The sequence below is a fragment of the Liolophura sinensis genome, chromosome 7 (genome assembly GCF_032854445.1).
Source record: "Liolophura sinensis isolate JHLJ2023 chromosome 7, CUHK_Ljap_v2, whole genome shotgun sequence".
Classification (NCBI taxonomy): domain Eukaryota; kingdom Metazoa; phylum Mollusca; class Polyplacophora; order Chitonida; family Chitonidae; genus Liolophura; species Liolophura sinensis.
This window is the reverse complement of record NC_088301.1, coordinates 11,636,372-11,654,995: the sequence shown is the minus strand read 5'-3', so window position 1 is coordinate 11,654,995 and position 18,624 is coordinate 11,636,372. Positions and strand designations below refer to the sequence as shown.

Sequence of the window (18,624 nt, the reverse complement as noted above, 5' to 3'; positions counted from 1 at the left end):
TAGTCACGTCTCCAAGCTCAATGGCTAAACTAATCGCGACGTTTTGACCTACTTTCGATGCTTATCTTTAATAAACGTGTCAGGGAAGAAATGAACTTTGGACCGACCTGTGTGTAGAAGCAATAATAGGTAAGTATATCCACGTGACAGATGTTAGCAGATAATTGGAACAGTTAAATCTTTTAACTTGTTGCTTTCGCCTTTTTTAACTTGACAATCTAATATGTGAGAAATTTTTGAAAAAACTTTACACGTCGATCTAGTCATTAAACGTCACTATGATGTGATTAAGCCTAGTAGAGTGCAACGACCTTCCGGCGCTAGCCTTGTTTAAAGACAGTAGCCCACTCGAGTCCGATTTCCGAGATGGTAACCTAGGAGGGTCTACTCGTTTTGTACACACTAATGCAGTGCCCAATGAAAATAAGCCATATCTATCACACCGTGTAAAATGTCTTTTTCATATGTTATCCATCATCTATAACACAGTTATTGGGGAGGAAGCATGTAAAAGCTAACAACGTTGCGTTATTGTTTGTTAGAATTTGCATACACAATACGCAATGTTTCAATAATCGATCGTACAGTCTCTTTAATCCTCAGCAATACATCCGCCAAGTGAATCGATCGGGAAAGGGGTTGCGGAATAAATTTTACAAGGACATACCCACGCACGCGCACGCACTCGTGCATTCATATACACGCATATACACACGCATGCACGTATTCATATACACGCATACATATACACACATTCGCACACACATAGGCAAATACCCAATAAACTCTATGTAGAAGTAAAAGTGGAATTTTTTTTTATTCTAGCGTTAAGCAACACTCATAAATAAATAAATAAATAAAGAAAGAAACAAGCTTCTTCCACTCTTCTTGCACATGCTCAACCCAAGAACAAAGACGATTTGAAGGAGAGTTTGCTCACAATTAGCTCGTAAATTAACTGTTTTTCGTACAAAGAGATTTAGCATAACAAACAATGCAATTAATTCTATATCGATCCTGTGTTAACTCATTACGTGGCTTAATCCAGTGTTATACTGTTATTGGGGAATGTGTGCAAAGGCTCTGATGCAGTACGCGACTTATCTTGAATAATTAATAAAGACTGTAGATTAACATAGTCTGTTAGCGCCTGCTGACACGCAATGTCCTGTCTATATACAGACAATTTATGCCGTGTGTGTAGAACCGATGACGTGGCCTAACACTTAGACGAAGGTATTTGACTGCACCTCCCCAGCAAATCATGTTAGGAAGCTTCCGGATGGCGTATAAAGCAATGAAGACGAATTAGTTCTTTGGGGATTTGTGTTATGCGTCGTTTTTGGAATTGGCCTTGCGATTATTGACCTGGGACGTCCTTACGTCCTTATTGGTTGACGGCTGGTGTACGAATGTCTGTTTTGACGCACAGAGCCACAGTAAATGCACTAAATATGCGACAGCTTTGTCAGACGAAACCCTTGCTGTTGACAGGAAAACTCATGCACTTGTAATATCAAACAGTAAGAATGGTCCACTTCCGTCGAACGACCTCTTTAACCTTTTGTCCTCCAATTACCACATCTATTGAACACATAAACAACATACATTTTATAGATCAATCGATTTATTTACCCGATGAATAGATTCTTCACACATTTAAGACTTAATTAAATTTTAATTATTCATTAAGCCGGCAATTACGTTTCAAGCTCGTCGCTATGGCATGTTTGTCTAGTATCTCGCCTGTGTTTATGTGATCAGTCAGGCGGATAGAGCCCTGTCGGAAATTCCGCATCTGACCGAACATATCCTACAGTTGGCAGAGTGGAAGAGTTTGACTCCAGTGCTGGAAAGTTGGAAGGCCGAAGGGTTTGTACATTATACATCCCGTGTATCGAATTCTTCTATCGCAAGCTGCCAGTCCTGAAAAGGGCAAAATAGGGTGTTCGATACAGCCCAGTCTTTTTAACTGCCAGTACAAGGCTACTAGAAAAACTGCAAAAACGTTAGTGTGAGGCACTATGGAATGTCCCCCAGGAAATGGTCTTTTCCGCCTTGCTATATGTCTGTGCTGGCTTAACATCGCCTCAGGGCTAGTGTACGATTGGACCAAAGCAAAGATAGACTATCCGTCAAAGGACATGTTCCTCCACGTAGTTCCGCTCCAGGTGACACAGAACCGTTTTGTGGTGACGCAGTGCGCCATGGATTGTCTAAAGGACAACCGGTGTAAGTCCTACAACTTCCTGTCCGATCCCGCAGTCTGTGTCCTCAACGACAAGAGCCACGTTGACGTCCCGACGTCGAGTCTGCGCAAGAACACCACGTCAGAGTACTATGAGCGGGAGGCATTCTCCATTGATCCAGTAAGTCAGCCTTTAACTGCACGCAGTATTTTTCCAACCGATTAATATCGTAGAATGTAAGTCAGATTTGCGCATTACAGAACGATTTTTTACAATTAGATATATACTCAGTAGAAGAGTCGGAGGTTACTACTGCTCTAAATGAATTCCATATAAAATCACCCTGCCATTATCTTTCATTTTAGACAATTTCTCAGCTAGCATGCGTATAATCTTCATTTTACCACTTAAATAGTGCTGCCTGTATCATCAGCTAGTGTCTTCTTAAACCGATTGTAATATTTTCTGAAAACGTTTCACAAATATATGTTTTAAAAATCTGGGCAACTATCCACCATTAGTAACGTATTAGATCGCATTATTCACACGCTAATTTTGACCACCTTCCACATTAGATTATTTATCATACAAAGCATCCACAAGTCGCTCTAAGCAACGATTCAAACACATGTGGAATTACCCCTGCCTAGAAGATGATAACTTCGCCAGCGTTTATTTGTCTGTCTCTCTATCAACAACTTTACGGATTTGGGTGTAATCATGTGTACAACTTGAGCTTGAGCCAAGCCCAAGTGTATTGAATTTAGACAATAATCTGGATGCATATGGAGGATCTTATTAGCGACTCTTTTACTAGTGCGAGAAAGGCTACAAATACAGAGTATTGTCCCTTTTTCTGTAGTGGGGAAATTTGTACATTCAGCTTTGGTGGAAGTACTGAATGTCAGTACAGGCCCCCATCGAAAGATTATCTGAACTTGGCCAATTGGAAGGGGGTACATGTATATCAGTGTTAGTTTATAGTGGAAGTCATCGTAACACAAATCGAGCATTTCTCGATTTGATCGTATGCCAATGAAATGTTGGTATATATACAAACACTTTGAAATAAGCAGTCAGAACAGTAGTTCAGCCATGAATGCTTTGTTTCGCATCATCTCTCATGGCTGTACAGTATCGTTCCATTGATTCGCAGTAACGTTCAATCGCTTCGTTCGATCGTCGGATGATGGAACGGTACGATTGTACGATAGTACGACGATGGCCCTAACTGGATTCCATAGAGAGTGCTTTCTACTTTACGTATACCAGTACACTCCTTTGGTGTTGAATTCAATATAACCAAAAATATTCATATATAAGACGACCTGGTTTGCGTCCGTCGTAAGCAGACAAACAGCGCCTTTCATCAGGAACGCGACAAAACTTCTGACTGAAACCTGAAGCTGAACCAGCGAGAGCTGGATTCGAACCTATGACGCTATTGGCCAGGGGCCGGCCGGCTGCGGCGAGAACTGGAGCTTGTTTCATCAAGTCATGATGGACTAAACTCAAAGTCTTCTCTCGGTACAAAATATATGTAATCGCATGCTCAAACACTTCCCCAAGCTTTTACGGACTTTAGCCGAAAGTTGTAACCAAAAAGGAATCGAAATGAATTTAAATTTTAATACTGGTATTGCTGTTACTGTTTCACATGTGTGTGGGCAGTCTATCGTCCATTATTTGCAATGACTTTTTCATGTATATATGTATGTGTGTATGTATGTTTGGAGTTTACCGTCGTGCTCAACAAGTTTTTCAGTCATATAACGACGAGGAGGTTTATGTACAAATATTGCGCCTCCTTGTGGCAAAGTCCATGCTGTCAAAGTGCTTCCGACACTGAAGTATATCATGCCGAAAACAATAGACATGATACCCCAACCAGTCACATTACCCCGACACCGGGCCATCCAGTCATGTTTCCTTGCTCTAACCCCACAGTGCAGACCTCCAAGCGAGGCAGCAACAAGTTTTTTTTAAAGTCTTTCGCATGACTCTACCCGAGTTTGATATCAGGAATCCCGACTTAGAGACGGATGTTCTAACCATTAGACCACTGAAGCAGCTCCACGACATTTTATCGCAAGCATCTTTCACTATTATCCCCTTATAGCTCTGGGTTAAGGTTCCCTGGCCTGCAAATGTTGCATACAGCCTTTGAAATCAGTACATGAGTTTGTTGATTGGTTTTGATAATCGGTAATATCATATATACCAATGATAATGTTATACCGGTGGTAATGGTCTATATACCAATGGCAATGGTCAACAGAACACCAATGGTAATGGTCTGTATACCAGTGGCAATGATTTATACACCGTTGATAACGGTCTATATATCGATGGTAATGGTCTATATATCAAAACTAATGGTCTATATACCAATGATAATAGTCTGTATACAGATGGTAATGGTCTATATGTCAAAACTAATGGTCTATATACCAATGATAATGGTCTATATACTGATGGTAATGGTCTATATACCGTTGGTAGTGGTCTATATACCAATTGCAATGACCTGTACACCAATGGTAATAGTCTGTATACCGATGGTAAGGGTCTATATGTCAAAACTAATGGTCTATATACCAATGATAATGGTCTATATACCAATGGTAATGGTCTATATACTGATGATAATGGTCTGTATGAAGATGGTAATGGTCTGTAAACAAATGGTAATGGTCTATTTACCAGTGGTAATGGTCTACACATCATTGATAATGGTTTGTGTACCAGTGATAATGGTTTCTATACAGATGGTAATCATCTGTATACCGATGAAAATGGTCTGTGTAGAAATTGTAATAGTCTGCATGTCAATTGTGATGGTCTATGTACTAAAGGTAATGGTCTATATACCGCTAGAAATGGTCTGCATACCAACGATAATTGTCTATATACCATTGCTAAGGTCCTATTTACCATTGGCAATGGTCTATACTCGTATGGTAACGGTCTATATATCAATGGCATTGGTATGATAACAGCGGAAGTGCTTGGAGTCACTAAAACCATTGCTGGAGCTTTCAATACGCAATACTTAAATCATTGTGTGCATTGATCTTCGTCAACGCGTATATTTATCCAAGCTATTAAACTAAGTATAAAACTGCATTATTATCCAAATACTCTGACACCTGTTTCAGCTGGCTCTCGGCTTATGTACGGGCGTGACCTGTGAGAATGGAGGACAGTGTATAGAGACGACTGACTCTCAGGGGGCCGACATCTTCCACTGTGTGTGCGTCCAGGGATGGGCGGGAGACCACTGTCAAACTCAAGGTGCGTCCTGTCACCACATAAATCTTTTATCACTCAGGAATATCTCTAGATTAATGCCTAGATTTTATTCGCTTCATTCATATTTTAAAATAGGCCGATGGACATTTGCTGGTTCATTTCGCTAACGCGTAGTTCTAGCAGCGGCCCATCAGCTCCTGGTGAAAGACGGAGATTTCCTCCAGGCTTTCCGGGTTCCTCTACCCCTAAAGCTGATTAAACCAATAATTTATGACATTGTAGGTTATACCTGAATGATATTGTTATTATTGTCGTACTGTTGATCTATTCTTGATCTATATTTTTATAGTACCGTGGCCTTATTGGGGCGCGTGGACGAACTGGGGCGCATGCTCCGTGACTTGTGGTTTAGGCTGGAGACTGCGAACCCGGAAGTGTATGGATGGACAGACTCAAAAGGTCACGGACTCCTTGCGATGCCCCGGGAAGGACACAGACGTAGAGGAATGTGATGACCAGGAGTGTCCGCGTAAGTCAAGACTGTAACTTACTTTTCGCGGCTGTGAGGTCTTCTGAATGACATAAACGAAATATGTGACGAAAGACTATCAGTGGCAATTATGACAGTAATTATTGAGCCTTATATCAATGATGCAATTCTTGGATCATCTGAATGAAATCCTTAGGTGGTATGCAGTATTAAGAAACAAACCAGATTAGTTTTGCATTTACCAGTACGAAAAAATCTCTGAATTTAAAGCTTCACAAGACATAATTATTTTCCAGTAGTAGTAAATACTAATCCGAACTAGAGGTTGTTATTAGTAATTGCCAATGGCAATCCCAATACGAAATATATGTTGTCCTTGGCGTCAGGTATTTGGACTACAGTAAATACATGATCATTTTATGGTATATCCTTAAGATAGATATGAAGTAATTAAGTAGTTAGGCAAGGTAGGCGGATGTACAAGTTAACACACTGAGTTCTATTCTTCCAACTGTACAAGATTCCCGCATAGTGCGCATACAGTGATAAACATACGTACAGTATGACGTAAGCATGACCTAAGCATGATGTAAGCATATGACGAAAGACCACAAAACACCACAAAATATCTGTATAACCCTCCATGTTTCTTTCTGTGAGAACATTCGTGATAATGGTTCAAGTTGACGCCAATACACAGAAGTATTTTCTTATATGAGTTTCATTTTTGGAGTTTTCTTTCTAAGAAAAATTGTGAGCTTCGTCACGCACGTGTCAATTGATGGTCATTGGACAGTCAACAAAACCGTATTCATAATGCATGTATTAGAACATTCAAGTTGTTGTCATTTTGTAAGGCACCTATCAAGATGCAGTGGTTTCCTTATGGTTATGTCTCCCCCGAACTATATGTCTTGTTTCCTCCGAAACTATATATCTGATTTTCTCCGGAATGTGTTTCGTTTCCACCGGATGATGTCTGATTATACGTTGCTTCCTCTTTGCTATTTCTGGTTTCCTCAATTTATTTACTTAAAAGTCATCATATAGAGGAAGTGTATAAGTACACAGGAAAAAAAAATAGTTTTGCATTTATCATGAAATCGCTCCATTGGAAGTGAAATTAAAATTTAAAGGGTGCGAAGAACAGGTCAATAGTATAGTATTACTATGATGATGTTGCCATCAGGCTGGAACCACTGGGGGAACTGGGGCGTCTGTTCCACGGAAACCACGTGCGGCAAAGGGCTCAGAACACGGACTCGGACCTGCTCGAACGGCGGAACCCCCGGGGTGGATCGCTTCTGTATGGGGCCGTTGAACCAGACCGGGTATTGTCAGGGCATTGATTGTAAAGGTAAACTGGCGTCACATTCGTTGTATACATTTTTTTTTGAAACAGTGGTAGTTTCGGGTGGTATACCCCTTACCCTTATATGTAATTTACTCTACCTGCACATTCGACAAGAAATGCCATGTTTCAGCGCGTGTTTAGTTAGTTACAAACTTGTACAGGTATTTATAAATGAGAAGTTTTACCGCCCTTAAACTCAATACAGGGTTTAAATCTGTATTTCCAGTTGTCGTGACTATGTCGTCAAGCAGAAAATGTTGAATACATTCTACTGTGACGTCTGTAGCAGTAAACGCACTGATGTGCCAGTTTGATGTGAAAGCAGAAAGCTAGTTGCATACAGAGATACACCGTCACAATTATGTAGAGCAGTGACCTTTGAGAACTTCATCATTCATTTTTCATCCGTAATAGTTTTCGTAATTCACCTCAGCATATTCAGGTGAGAGATCATTCAGCTTATAGACGAAAAATGATAATGGCAGTAGTCATATAAATGAAATATTCATGAGTACAGCGTCAGGAAACAATCAAGGAAAAAAGGTGAGGATACATGATTATTGGGTTTAGCAATCTGTTAAATTAAAAGAAAACCTGTCCTCTCAAGTCTTCAGGTCTCCTGATTCAATAGAGATGGAGTCCTTAGAGGGAATTTTAGACATACACAGGTAAGACAAAAGATATTGGATCTGTAATATCACTACGTCAAACGTATGAATGTCTTATTGTTGTGGTCACAGCCCCAGTCCGTCTACAGGATGGACCGACGTTTGGAGAAGGACGAATTGAATTGTTTAATGATCTCACCGAGAGGTGGGGTTCTATCTGTGCTGACAAATGGGATTTGAATGCTGCCAATACTGCGTGCCGACAGATGGGATTTTCCGCTGCCAGTGAAGGTAAAGCTAGATGCGTACTGCTAACTCACGTATTTAACATACTGAAAACACTAACTACAGAAATCGACAACTTTTCCTTGGCCATCTGGCCAATATCTCAGTTCAGAGCATTAAAATTTCGTCAATCACATAGCTGTCTTCATTCTCACACTACATCAATCAATCAGCCACTTAATCAGCCCTGTAATCAGTCACTCACTCACTCAGAACTTAGACTTTTGATACCTTAACAGCCACCAAATAACAAGAAGTACCCACAAAAATGTCTCTCTTGTGTACACCCAGTGGTTACAGATGGGCGGTATGGAATGGGTACAGGAACGATAACTCTGTCAGACGTTTCTTGTCCGACTACCGGACGTAAAATCCAGGGCTGTCGTCACAGCGTGTGGAGCGCTACCACAGAGTGTGCAGGAGGCATTGCTGCCGGGGTGAAGTGTAAGGGTGAGTATACTAGCGGAATCGAGGAATTAACTCCCGCGACGTCCTCATCCTTCAGTTGCTGTCTACTGCTAACTGTATTCTACAAATGAATAGTTAGAACGTGTTTACTGACAGTGCAATTCTAGGGTTAGCTTTATTATACTCTAGCCCCACCACAGCGCTATGCTTTAACCTGGCGTATGGCAAGATCGCATTGAAACGTTTTGAGCGCTCCATCAAACGTAGGCCTATGCTTTGAATGTTTCTGCATATATTTTTCGTAAAACCCACATAGTTTTGTCGTTGGCCTACCTTGTTAGAAAGAAACCCGAAGGTAAAGATAAAAAGTACGGCTGGACGTTTTCCTCCATCGATATGTTTGGTTTCACTTTGACATCGGTAGCCTACATTTACTCTAGGAATACGTTAAATTTAGCTTTTCTAAGGCGCAATGATGTTTTCTTCTACAGCAAGTAAGGCAGATCTAAGTTGGATTGATAGAATGGCAATTAAATTTTTGTGCTTTGCGTGATTTATATATGCGAATTTGTAAACTTCTTTTTTTCCTTTAACCGGTTTCCACAAACCATAACACTGGCCCCCGTCATATAAGTGAAGTATTCCTGAGTACGCCGTAAAACACCAGTCAAATAAATAAATAAACTTTTCATTTAAATAGTGTTTATCCATACTTTAGATTACTTCCTAGTCTGTTTTCATGGTGTTTATTTGTATGGAAAATTCAGCCCCTATGAATGTTGATGAATTGTGACGCGGTTCCGTCTTTCAGTGGACGGTGATTGGAACATGTGGACGTCATGGGGCACTTGTTCCGTCACGTGTGAGACCGGGATAGAAACACGGACCCGCATGTGTGACCTTCCCCCGACTCTACATGGAGGAGAGCCGTGTGCAGGCCCCGGGATCGAACAGCGGGCGTGTACCCAGCCGCCCTGTCCAGGTAACTGCGTAGTCAGTCACGCTTTGCGCAGCAGCTTCTCACTTTTCACGACCTCAAGTTTAACCGCCATGATACTAGAAGACAAAACATGTATGAAGTATCTAAATGACATTTCGTATGTAAACACAAATGTTTCTGGAGTAGAGTATAAGAGCCAAACTTTTTGGGTTAGAATGTTATCTTTTCTGAAACACTCATTCCGCAAAATCTTCAAAGATGTCACGAGATTTATGATTGATTATGAAAATTTATATTGTGTTTGGACAACCTAAACCAAAGTTTGTTCTTAGAGTAATTATGAACTACTATATGGACCAAGTTGTAATATTAACGTTATTTCACTGTTTGTAGACTTTATATAACCACAATAACAATAAACTATAATATAAGTTATGCAATGCTCGTGGCTGTCTTTCCTTGAGGTCGTGGTGCCAGTTTAGTGCTGTTTTTTACATATTACATGTCTGTTTGGCTGTATAGCGGAGTATTGGTGCTCTGCTTTGTCACATATAACATATTTCCTGCATTCCTTGTGATGGAGCTCTCTCCGCCTATTTTTCTCTCATCTCAGGAATGATTTGTGTAGAGAGAGAGACATTTAGGAACGATCTTTTATATTCCGAGAGAGGTTTAAAGAGAAATAAGTTATAATGATGGCAAAAGGTATTTGAAATATTTATAATATTTGCTTGCCTGGCTTAGCTGTATGAACATTAGTATATTAGTAGCTTAGTCTAAGTGTAGTTGCCCTGCTAGTAATCTTTGGTTTTTCCTCCATGTTTATTACTGTTGAAAATTTGTGTTGTTGAGAATGCATGTTGGTGAGAATCTATGTTGTTGCGAATAGTGCATGATGAATGTTTGTATATTGTTACCATGATGTTGTGAATCGTTTTCAAAACTATGGATTTATGTGTGTAGTCGGCGTTCAATCCATGAATGGGTTTCAGTGCAGTGGCATATATAAGCTTTTCACAATGTAAATGTCATAGCATGCTTGTCTTGCTCGATGCTCTTTATTTCTTTTATTTGTGTTGATAAACCTATGATGTCACCAACTTAATGGACTTGTAATAAGTTGTGAATCACCAGTTTGTCTCCCTATCTTTCATTTGTCTAAATGTCATGTTCAATTTTTCAAGCATGAGTCACTTACAATAACATTGTTGTGGATGGAGTCTTGGTTAAGCCAAACGGCCCGCCCCAAATCTGGAATTCTGCGGGGACATTCAGAAGAATGCGGAAGGGCACAACATTTGATGGGTTTCTCCTATGACACCCTAGCATTGTGCTAAGCGCCTCGTTAATTGACCCGACCCTTCTTCTTAGGCAGCGGGACTTGGGGCAACTGGGGTCCCTGGGAGGCGTGTGATGTATCCTGCGGGGATGGCAGCCACAGAAGATACCGGATCTGTGTCGACACGGTGTCCTGCAGTGGGGCGACGGAAGAAACCCAGGCTTGTAGTACCAACGTTCCCTGTCCTGGTACAGACATTACCTAAATCTCACATTAACACTTCATCTCACCCTAAGTCTCTAAAAACCTGGACTGTTTACCTGTAATCGTGTTTATATACGTAGAGCTTCCTTAGATACCCTCAGCACTTGTTAATAAAATAGTACTCAACCATACTGTCAAAAGCTTACACATGAATCTTTCATTACAAAACAGTGCGTTTCAAATGTATCGAGGTCGATTTACGATGGTTAGGTGTTAATTGAGATCTGAAATCGTGACGCGGTCGTCACAATCCATTCCGTTAATTTAATAGCGATCCAAAGAAGCTAACAGACATGCGTTAAGAGATATGACTGATTAAGACACTTGTGATAAATCCATTTTCAGGAAGACTTATTCAGCTTTTAATATTTACCAATGAAGCTTTACATTCAGTGCATTTCATCACAATGTTCTTCCGCTATAACATTCATATTCCACCTCGGAAGAACCCATACTGTACCGCATTCCCCTAGAACTGCTTCTCTAGACTAGGCTGTAGATGACCAGAGCCCATCCCCTATCCTTGCTTAGTACAGCGCATAACCTATAAAACCTTCCCAGCAGGTAAATGGTCCAGGTTTAATCCTGCACTTGCCCACCAATGGAATTTTTCTGTTGTCTTGTGCGTGTGTTTGTGACACCACCTATCTGTATACCCTCACCACTTTGTCTCTACACTGGCCTTTCCTCTGTGTTGTTAGCATGACATCTTCTGTCCGTCCCCACCCCAGTTTTCCTGTTGGTAGGGCAAGACTTCCAAATCTCCCCTCTCCCCGGTCAAGTAGCTATAGAGGTTTAGACATGTCATAAAGTTCAATACAACAGAAGCGGTAGGGACACACAAGCTAATGTAGACAGTGCTGCCCAACAGTCAACGGTCTCTGGCAGCAGTGGTCGGCGTGGACCCAGTGCACTGTTACGTGTGGAGGCGGATGGAGATCACGTGAGAGGAACTGTACAGACCCTCGTCATGGTGGTGAAGAATGTTTTGGGGAAGCAGGGGTGGTGACAGACTGTAACACACAACCGTGTCCAGGTGAGTTGTCTTTATTCATCGGTGATTAGTTTACACGTCGGTTAGTGTCTTTTAATCCCATTATCACCTGAGTGATCAAACAGAATATGTATTATTACACTGCTCAATTAAACCATATCAAAATGGTCAGACAAGAGATGAATTTATCATTGTCCAGTCTTATTTTACCCTGCAGTAGCTCCACTGACTAAGTTTCTCATATGTTTAAATGAAGCTGAAATAAATTTTAGACTAAAATGTTTGAATTTTTTATTCAGTGTATTCACTTAACCTTTTATGTGTCCTTCACTTCATGGGGTTGTACTGGATTTTTCATTCAGTGGACGGTTACTGGCTGGAATGGTCGGATTGGTCGGAGTGCACTGTCTCATGTGGAAGTGGGTCCCAGACGCGCATGCGGGAGTGTAATCCTGCCAAACATGGTGGTATCAACTGCACAGGCGTGTCCCAAGATACAGTATCATGTAACGCACACCCTTGCCCAGGTAATTCGTCAAACATTGTTATATTCAGAAGACTAGTCGTGTCATAGGTATAACGAACTAACGATCACCATGTTGACATTATTTTGAAGTTGCCCATTTTATGAATTATTACACCCACTCTTTGGTAGTAATTACATTGTGCAGTTTTGGTGATGGCACGGGAACGCTTATTCATTTGTTTGATTGGTATTTTACGCCGTACTCAAGAATGTTTCAATTATATGACGGCGGCCAGCATTACAGCGAGAGGAAACTGGTCAGAACCCAGGGGAAATTCACGACCATCCCCAGGTTGTCGCCAGAACTTCCCACGTAGGGCCGGAGAGGAATCCAATATGAGCTGGACTTGGAATCACCACGAGCGCATTGTGAGAGGCTGCTGGGTCATTGCGCCAAGATGACATGCTAACCAACTAGGCACAAAAACTTGAAGGGACTAAATATAAATCGTAGCGACTGCTTAGTTTCAAGACATTACCACTAAACATACGAGGAATTTAAAAAATTTGTCTATTCATTGCAGTTGACGGGTTTTGGCTGGAGTGGTCCGACTGGTCAGTGTGCACTGTGCCGTGTGGTAGTGGATCTCAGGGGCGCATGCGTGAGTGCAATCCTGGGAAATACGGCGGTGCCAATTGCTCTGGACCATCCAATGAAACAAGAGAGTGTAACACCCATCCTTGCCCAGGTAAGCACACACCGTTGTTTAGATTGGGAGACAACGCGCCAAGCTTAGATAAACATGGCTACAATATGAGAGAGATATATTACTAGCAAAACCTGCCTTGTCCTGATATTTCTTGCCTTGTTCATCAAGTAGTCATTCTTATCATTAGATTTAGTAATGCCGTATTTCTGTAATGGTAGCTAATTCGTGCAGCTTTGTCATGTGAATTAACTTTTATGAGTGGAATGCCATTTTAGTGGTGTTACAGTGGCACTGGCTATACTGGATGAGACATACTTGTGATGTTACGTCTTACCGTGAAGCGGAGCTCTTAAGCCATGATGCTAGGGGGCGTGTAATTTTCTAATGTTAAATGAGGTAAACTGACAAGAGGCCGGAATTTACCCGTTACGGGTGACCAGTTTGCCAACAACAGCACTCTCTGGTACAAGAATTCTTGTATTCTGATAGTACTCTCTATGCCGTAGACTTTTATATTATATTGTTATTGTTATTTGGACACTACTTTGGCTACATTCTGAGAGATAAATGCGAATAGCCTCAAACAGTTTGCTTTTCTTTCTCTGTCTTTGTAGTGGACGGTTATTGGTGGCAGTGGTCTGATTGGTCGCCTTGTACCTTGCCCTGTGGTGTGGGATCTCAAGAGCGCACCCGCGACTGTGTCCCCGGAAGACACGGTGGAGCCAATTGCTCTGGTGACTCTTTAGAGTCTCAAGAGTGTAATACACATCCTTGTCCAGGTAAGGACCAAATCGCATTTTACTTTATGTTCTTAGCAGTTGACACATTTCTTGTATACACTTACGAAGCTTTTAATTATATTTGCACTTTTCACTTTGTTCACTGGTGTATTCAGCGGCAATTCATAATTACGACTGAATTCAGCGCTATGTGAAACATTTAGACTCTTCTAAATGATGCCGGTAGTGGCATTGTAGATTTTTTTACATCCACGCGTCTGTATTGTTGTATTTCAATTAGTTCTTTCTTGTTTTTGGCATGGCATTTGCACATTGTCCTAGTGGCTGTGAATTGGTCAGTGTCCATTACGACTCTATGCACAAACTATACAAATGGCATTTGCCAATACTGTGGACGGTTGCTACTTCTGTGAGAAGTATCCACAGGCTACTGAAAACCTTCCCATGTACTGTCTCGTCTTAATTAGAAATATAATAGATTAAGGTAATGCAAAATGAAAATGGGTTTGTTGACCAGCTGTTTAGAAACACGAATATGGTCTAGGGCGAAGAAGAGATAGAAGCCATTCTAGATACAACGTAGCAAGCAAACTACATTTGACCCATCTTACCGAGTCACGTAAGACTCAACACAAACAGCACACTACATTTGACTCATCTTAGCAAGTTAACCAAAACAATAATGCTAGAAGCACACTTCATCTGACACATCTGATGCCGCGTTCACACCATATGAGATTGTCGACTGACTCTACCCGCCGAATTCGACTAGTCGAGTGAAAATAAATTTTTAGTCTCCATGCTGCAGTGTAGATATACTGATAAATTTAGTTGTAAAACTTATTTACAGGGATTATTCCCTAACGCCCATCGAGTTTCCTTCCCTTCCTGTGCGTCATTCACATGGGAAAATCAGTGCTTAAAACAACTAAATCCGTGGGGTGACAGTCTGTTCTTTGTGTGTCTTTCATAGTAGACGGGTTCTGGTTGGAGTGGTCGGATTGGTCAATGTGTACCGAGGCATGTGGTAATGGTTCTCAAGTGCGCATGCGTGTTTGTAACCCTGGGAAACATGGCGGTGCGAACTGTTCCGGATCGTTTAATGAAACTCGGGAATGTAACACACATCCTTGTCCAGGTGATTATTTATGTATATCCTTCATTTGTGACAAAATTTAAGACACGTGTTTTTATTCTACAACCATTCACATGTGCAGAGAGTTGGAGTACATTATTATGTGAAAATTATTCTTGAATACAGCGTAAAACTCCAATCAAATAAATAAATATATAAAATTAAAGGAATAAAATGGTAGTTACAACTGTGCCAGTAACGCAGTTTGTTCGTGCATAAACTATAAGCATGACTTTTGGAACCTCAAACACGCCCATACAAGCATTAAAAATGCGATGAAATTCCAGATATTAGAAAATCATTGGAGCAGCCATTGCGTTTGTACCGCCGATGGCTAGGAACTTGCAGTAAAGTAAATCCGTTGGGCCTGCATACCCACAACAGGAAACTATGAACTAGGTGTTTATCCAGTATCCTGACAGCATAATTGCCCCAAAATAAACATCAACTAAGATGTGGCTCTTACATGTTCATTAGATTAAATCAGTTTGCTCTTTCTAGACGTTATACAGTTATTTTTTGTGCAAAAAGTCGAAAAGCCCAGCTCCAAACGATTTATGTTGTTAGTTTAGAATAAGCAACGTTATAAATTGTATCGGTACAAGACAGTCCCATACTTAGTAATAGGCAATAATTTGATTTATTTATTTATTTGATTGGTGTTTTACGCCGTACTCAAGAATACTTCACTTATACGACGGTGGCCAGCATTATGGTGAGCGGAAACCGGGCAGAGCCCGGTGGAAACCCACGACCATGCTGCAGGTGTTCCCACGTACGGCCGGAGAGGAAGCCAGCATGAGCTGGACTTGAACTCACAGCGACCGCATTGGTGAGAGGCTCCTGGGTCATTACGCTGCGCCAGCGCGCTAACCAGCTGAGGGCAGTAATTTGAGTTATTCTTGGTTAATACAGAAGTTTGATTTGCTTAACAATTTTTTTTTTCAAAATCTTCTGTGTTGGGGGCATAGCATAGCATTTGAAACATATAATGTAATTAGTTTAAACGCTCATATAACAGACAACATGCATTTATATATCTATAAAATAAATATAATAATGACACATTTGTGAGGAAGTAGCAAATGAAATATTCTCAGGTTTATCTGGTTTAAGTTGATGGCTTCTGGTTATCGTGGTGCGACTAGTCAGTTTGCACAACTTCAAGTGGAACTGGGTCCCAGGTGCGCATGCAAAACTGTAACCTTGGTAAACATGGAGGCGCTAATTGTTCAGGATCTTCCAGTGAATCACAACAGTGTAACACACATTCTTGTCCAGGTGATTTACTTTTTTATGCTTTCCCAGTGGCTGACGGGTGTGTATTTAGTTCATCTAACTATAAAGAGAAATTAATAACTGTAAACATTAATTAGGGAGTTTTAACATCACAAACTAATAGTGTATTAGTGAAATAGATTATATTTTAATTACTCCTCGCCAAGTCAATGGCCATGGTAAAAAATAGAATATCACAAATTTGACCCATCGACACATCTATAGATAGAAAGACCTGTAGACAGCTGCTGTTTGCGACTGAAAAGAAGTGCCAAAAAACGCTTCCATCATTTTATGCGTATTTAGCCGAACGGTTAACTGAGAATTTTGTCTTTCACCTTAGTTGATGGTTTCTGGTTGGAATGGTCTGATTGGTCAATGTGCTCAGTGTCTTGTGGTAATGGCTCTCAAGTACGAATGCGTGGTTGTAACCCTGGCAAACATGGCGGTGCGAACTGCTCCGGGTCCAGTAGAGAAACACAGGCGTGTAATACACATCCTTGCCCAGGTGACAAATATTTCTTATTTTATGAACATCTAACTAATATGGCAGAAAATTCATATAAAATAGTCCATTTTGAACTGCCCAGTTTATATTTAGCCGCTATCAATTTGCCGTCGTTTCATTCTTTGCCACATCAGCAGTATCAGATCTGAATTCATTGTAACTTTTTGTCTCAGCTGACGGTTTCTGGTTGGCGTGGTCTGATTGGTCATTGTGTACTGTATCGTGCGGAAATGGTTCTCAATTACGCATGCGTGATTGTAACCTTGGGAAACATGGCGGAGCGAACTGTTCCGGAGCATTCAGTGAAACCCAGGAGTGTAACACACAACCGTGTCCAGGTGATTGCTTCTGTTGTGTCACATATTCTTAGATTTGGACAAACAGATATTACTATTGTATTTGTTTGTACGACGAGTCAATGTCGACAGCTGGAAGGCTGGAACAAGTTACATTTGAAAAGGCACAGTGTATGTCTATTACAGGTTTAATCCGTTCATGGAATTGGTTTTTATACACCGTAAGAATTCAAGACCTGTTCTTATTGATGGTTTCAAATAAAACTGTAAACCGGATTCTTATTCGAAGCATCAGTATCTGGGACTTTTAGGGAAAACAGGGTTGTTTCGAGATTGTGATGTGTGATGTAGAAAATAGTCATTAGCACAATACTGTCCCGCGTGCGCGATGGTATCATGTGGAGAAAACATTGCAGAAAGGCGTTATTGCCTAAAATCACATGATTTAAGATGTAAAAAAATGTACGAAAACATAAATAAGTCGTCAATTGGGGCATACCTTATGCCCAGCCCTATCCGATGGGAACCCCCATTCCCTCACGCATGTGGTCACCTTTTATGTTCAACACGTTTTTGTAAGGTGTATGTTCAACGTGTTAGTAACGTGTACGTTCAGTATGAGCTTGCAAAGTATATGTGTAACAAGTGTTCGTTAATCGTTCGTTTAACACATGTTTCTAAAGTGTGCGGTCAACAGGTGTTTGTAAAGTTTACGTTTAATGGGTGTTTGTAAATTGCAACTCAAACTTATTTTTCATTTGCACAAATATTACAGAATGGTTGATTGTCACCTAACAAGAACTGGTGTCTCTAGCTTTTGTATTTACGCGGCACTGCTGCTGATATCTAGACTTAAAACAACACATATGTGAACTAACTGTGCTCGTCTGACCAAAATGTCCATATGAGGATTTCCAGTTAATCTTGAAATGAAAAATACTTGGTTCGACTTCATAAAATCTCCAGACGCAATATAATTCAAGATATTTCAAGGTTTTAACCAGACTCAAATATATTTGTAGACCATATTACATAAAATGTATTCAAAACTTTATGCTTTTTTCTAAACCCACGCTTTGTTTTGTAGTGGACGGCTTTTGGTTGCCTTGGTCTGATTGGTCAGATTGCACAGTGTCTTGTGGGAATGGTTCTCGGACACGCATGCGTGAATGTTTCCCAAGTAAACATGGCGGAGCCAACTGTTCCGGTCCGACTTTAGAAACACAGGAGTGTAACACCCATCATTGCCCTGGTAAGAATTTGTTATTTTGTACATAAATACAACTAATTGCGGCTGCCTGTCTGAGTAGGGGGACACAGCCACTGCGAGTATACACAAATGCAAAGGATGAACATTTTAAAATGAATGCACATAATTTAAGCCCCGGTCTCCAGTGCAACTATATTGTCAATTCAGCTGGGATAATA

The 18,624-nt window shown here is 40.8% G+C and overlaps 1 protein-coding gene across 1 annotated transcript in view; it reads left to right on the top strand.

Annotated features, from left to right (window-relative positions):
* The first annotated feature begins 2,024 nt into the window (after window positions 1–2,024).
* LOC135470642 (SCO-spondin-like) overlaps window positions 2,025–18,624 on the top strand; it is a 35,311-nt gene continuing 18,711 nt past the window's right edge. Inside the window, exons 1-17 of the mRNA XM_064749677.1 lie at window positions 2,025–2,369; window positions 5,348–5,483; window positions 5,791–5,970; window positions 7,121–7,288; window positions 8,026–8,184; window positions 8,470–8,628; window positions 9,398–9,568; window positions 10,898–11,053; window positions 11,415–11,478; window positions 11,924–12,105; window positions 12,426–12,590; window positions 13,114–13,278; window positions 13,854–14,018; window positions 14,953–15,117; window positions 16,736–16,900; window positions 17,074–17,238; window positions 18,284–18,448. Coding sequence (XP_064605747.1) covers window positions 2,025–2,369; window positions 5,348–5,483; window positions 5,791–5,970; window positions 7,121–7,288; window positions 8,026–8,184; window positions 8,470–8,628; window positions 9,398–9,568; window positions 10,898–11,053; window positions 11,415–11,478; window positions 11,924–12,105; window positions 12,426–12,590; window positions 13,114–13,278; window positions 13,854–14,018; window positions 14,953–15,117; window positions 16,736–16,900; window positions 17,074–17,238; window positions 18,284–18,448 — 2,875 coding nt within the window. The remainder of the gene's footprint in view (window positions 2,370–5,347; window positions 5,484–5,790; window positions 5,971–7,120; window positions 7,289–8,025; window positions 8,185–8,469; window positions 8,629–9,397; window positions 9,569–10,897; window positions 11,054–11,414; window positions 11,479–11,923; window positions 12,106–12,425; window positions 12,591–13,113; window positions 13,279–13,853; window positions 14,019–14,952; window positions 15,118–16,735; window positions 16,901–17,073; window positions 17,239–18,283; window positions 18,449–18,624) is intronic.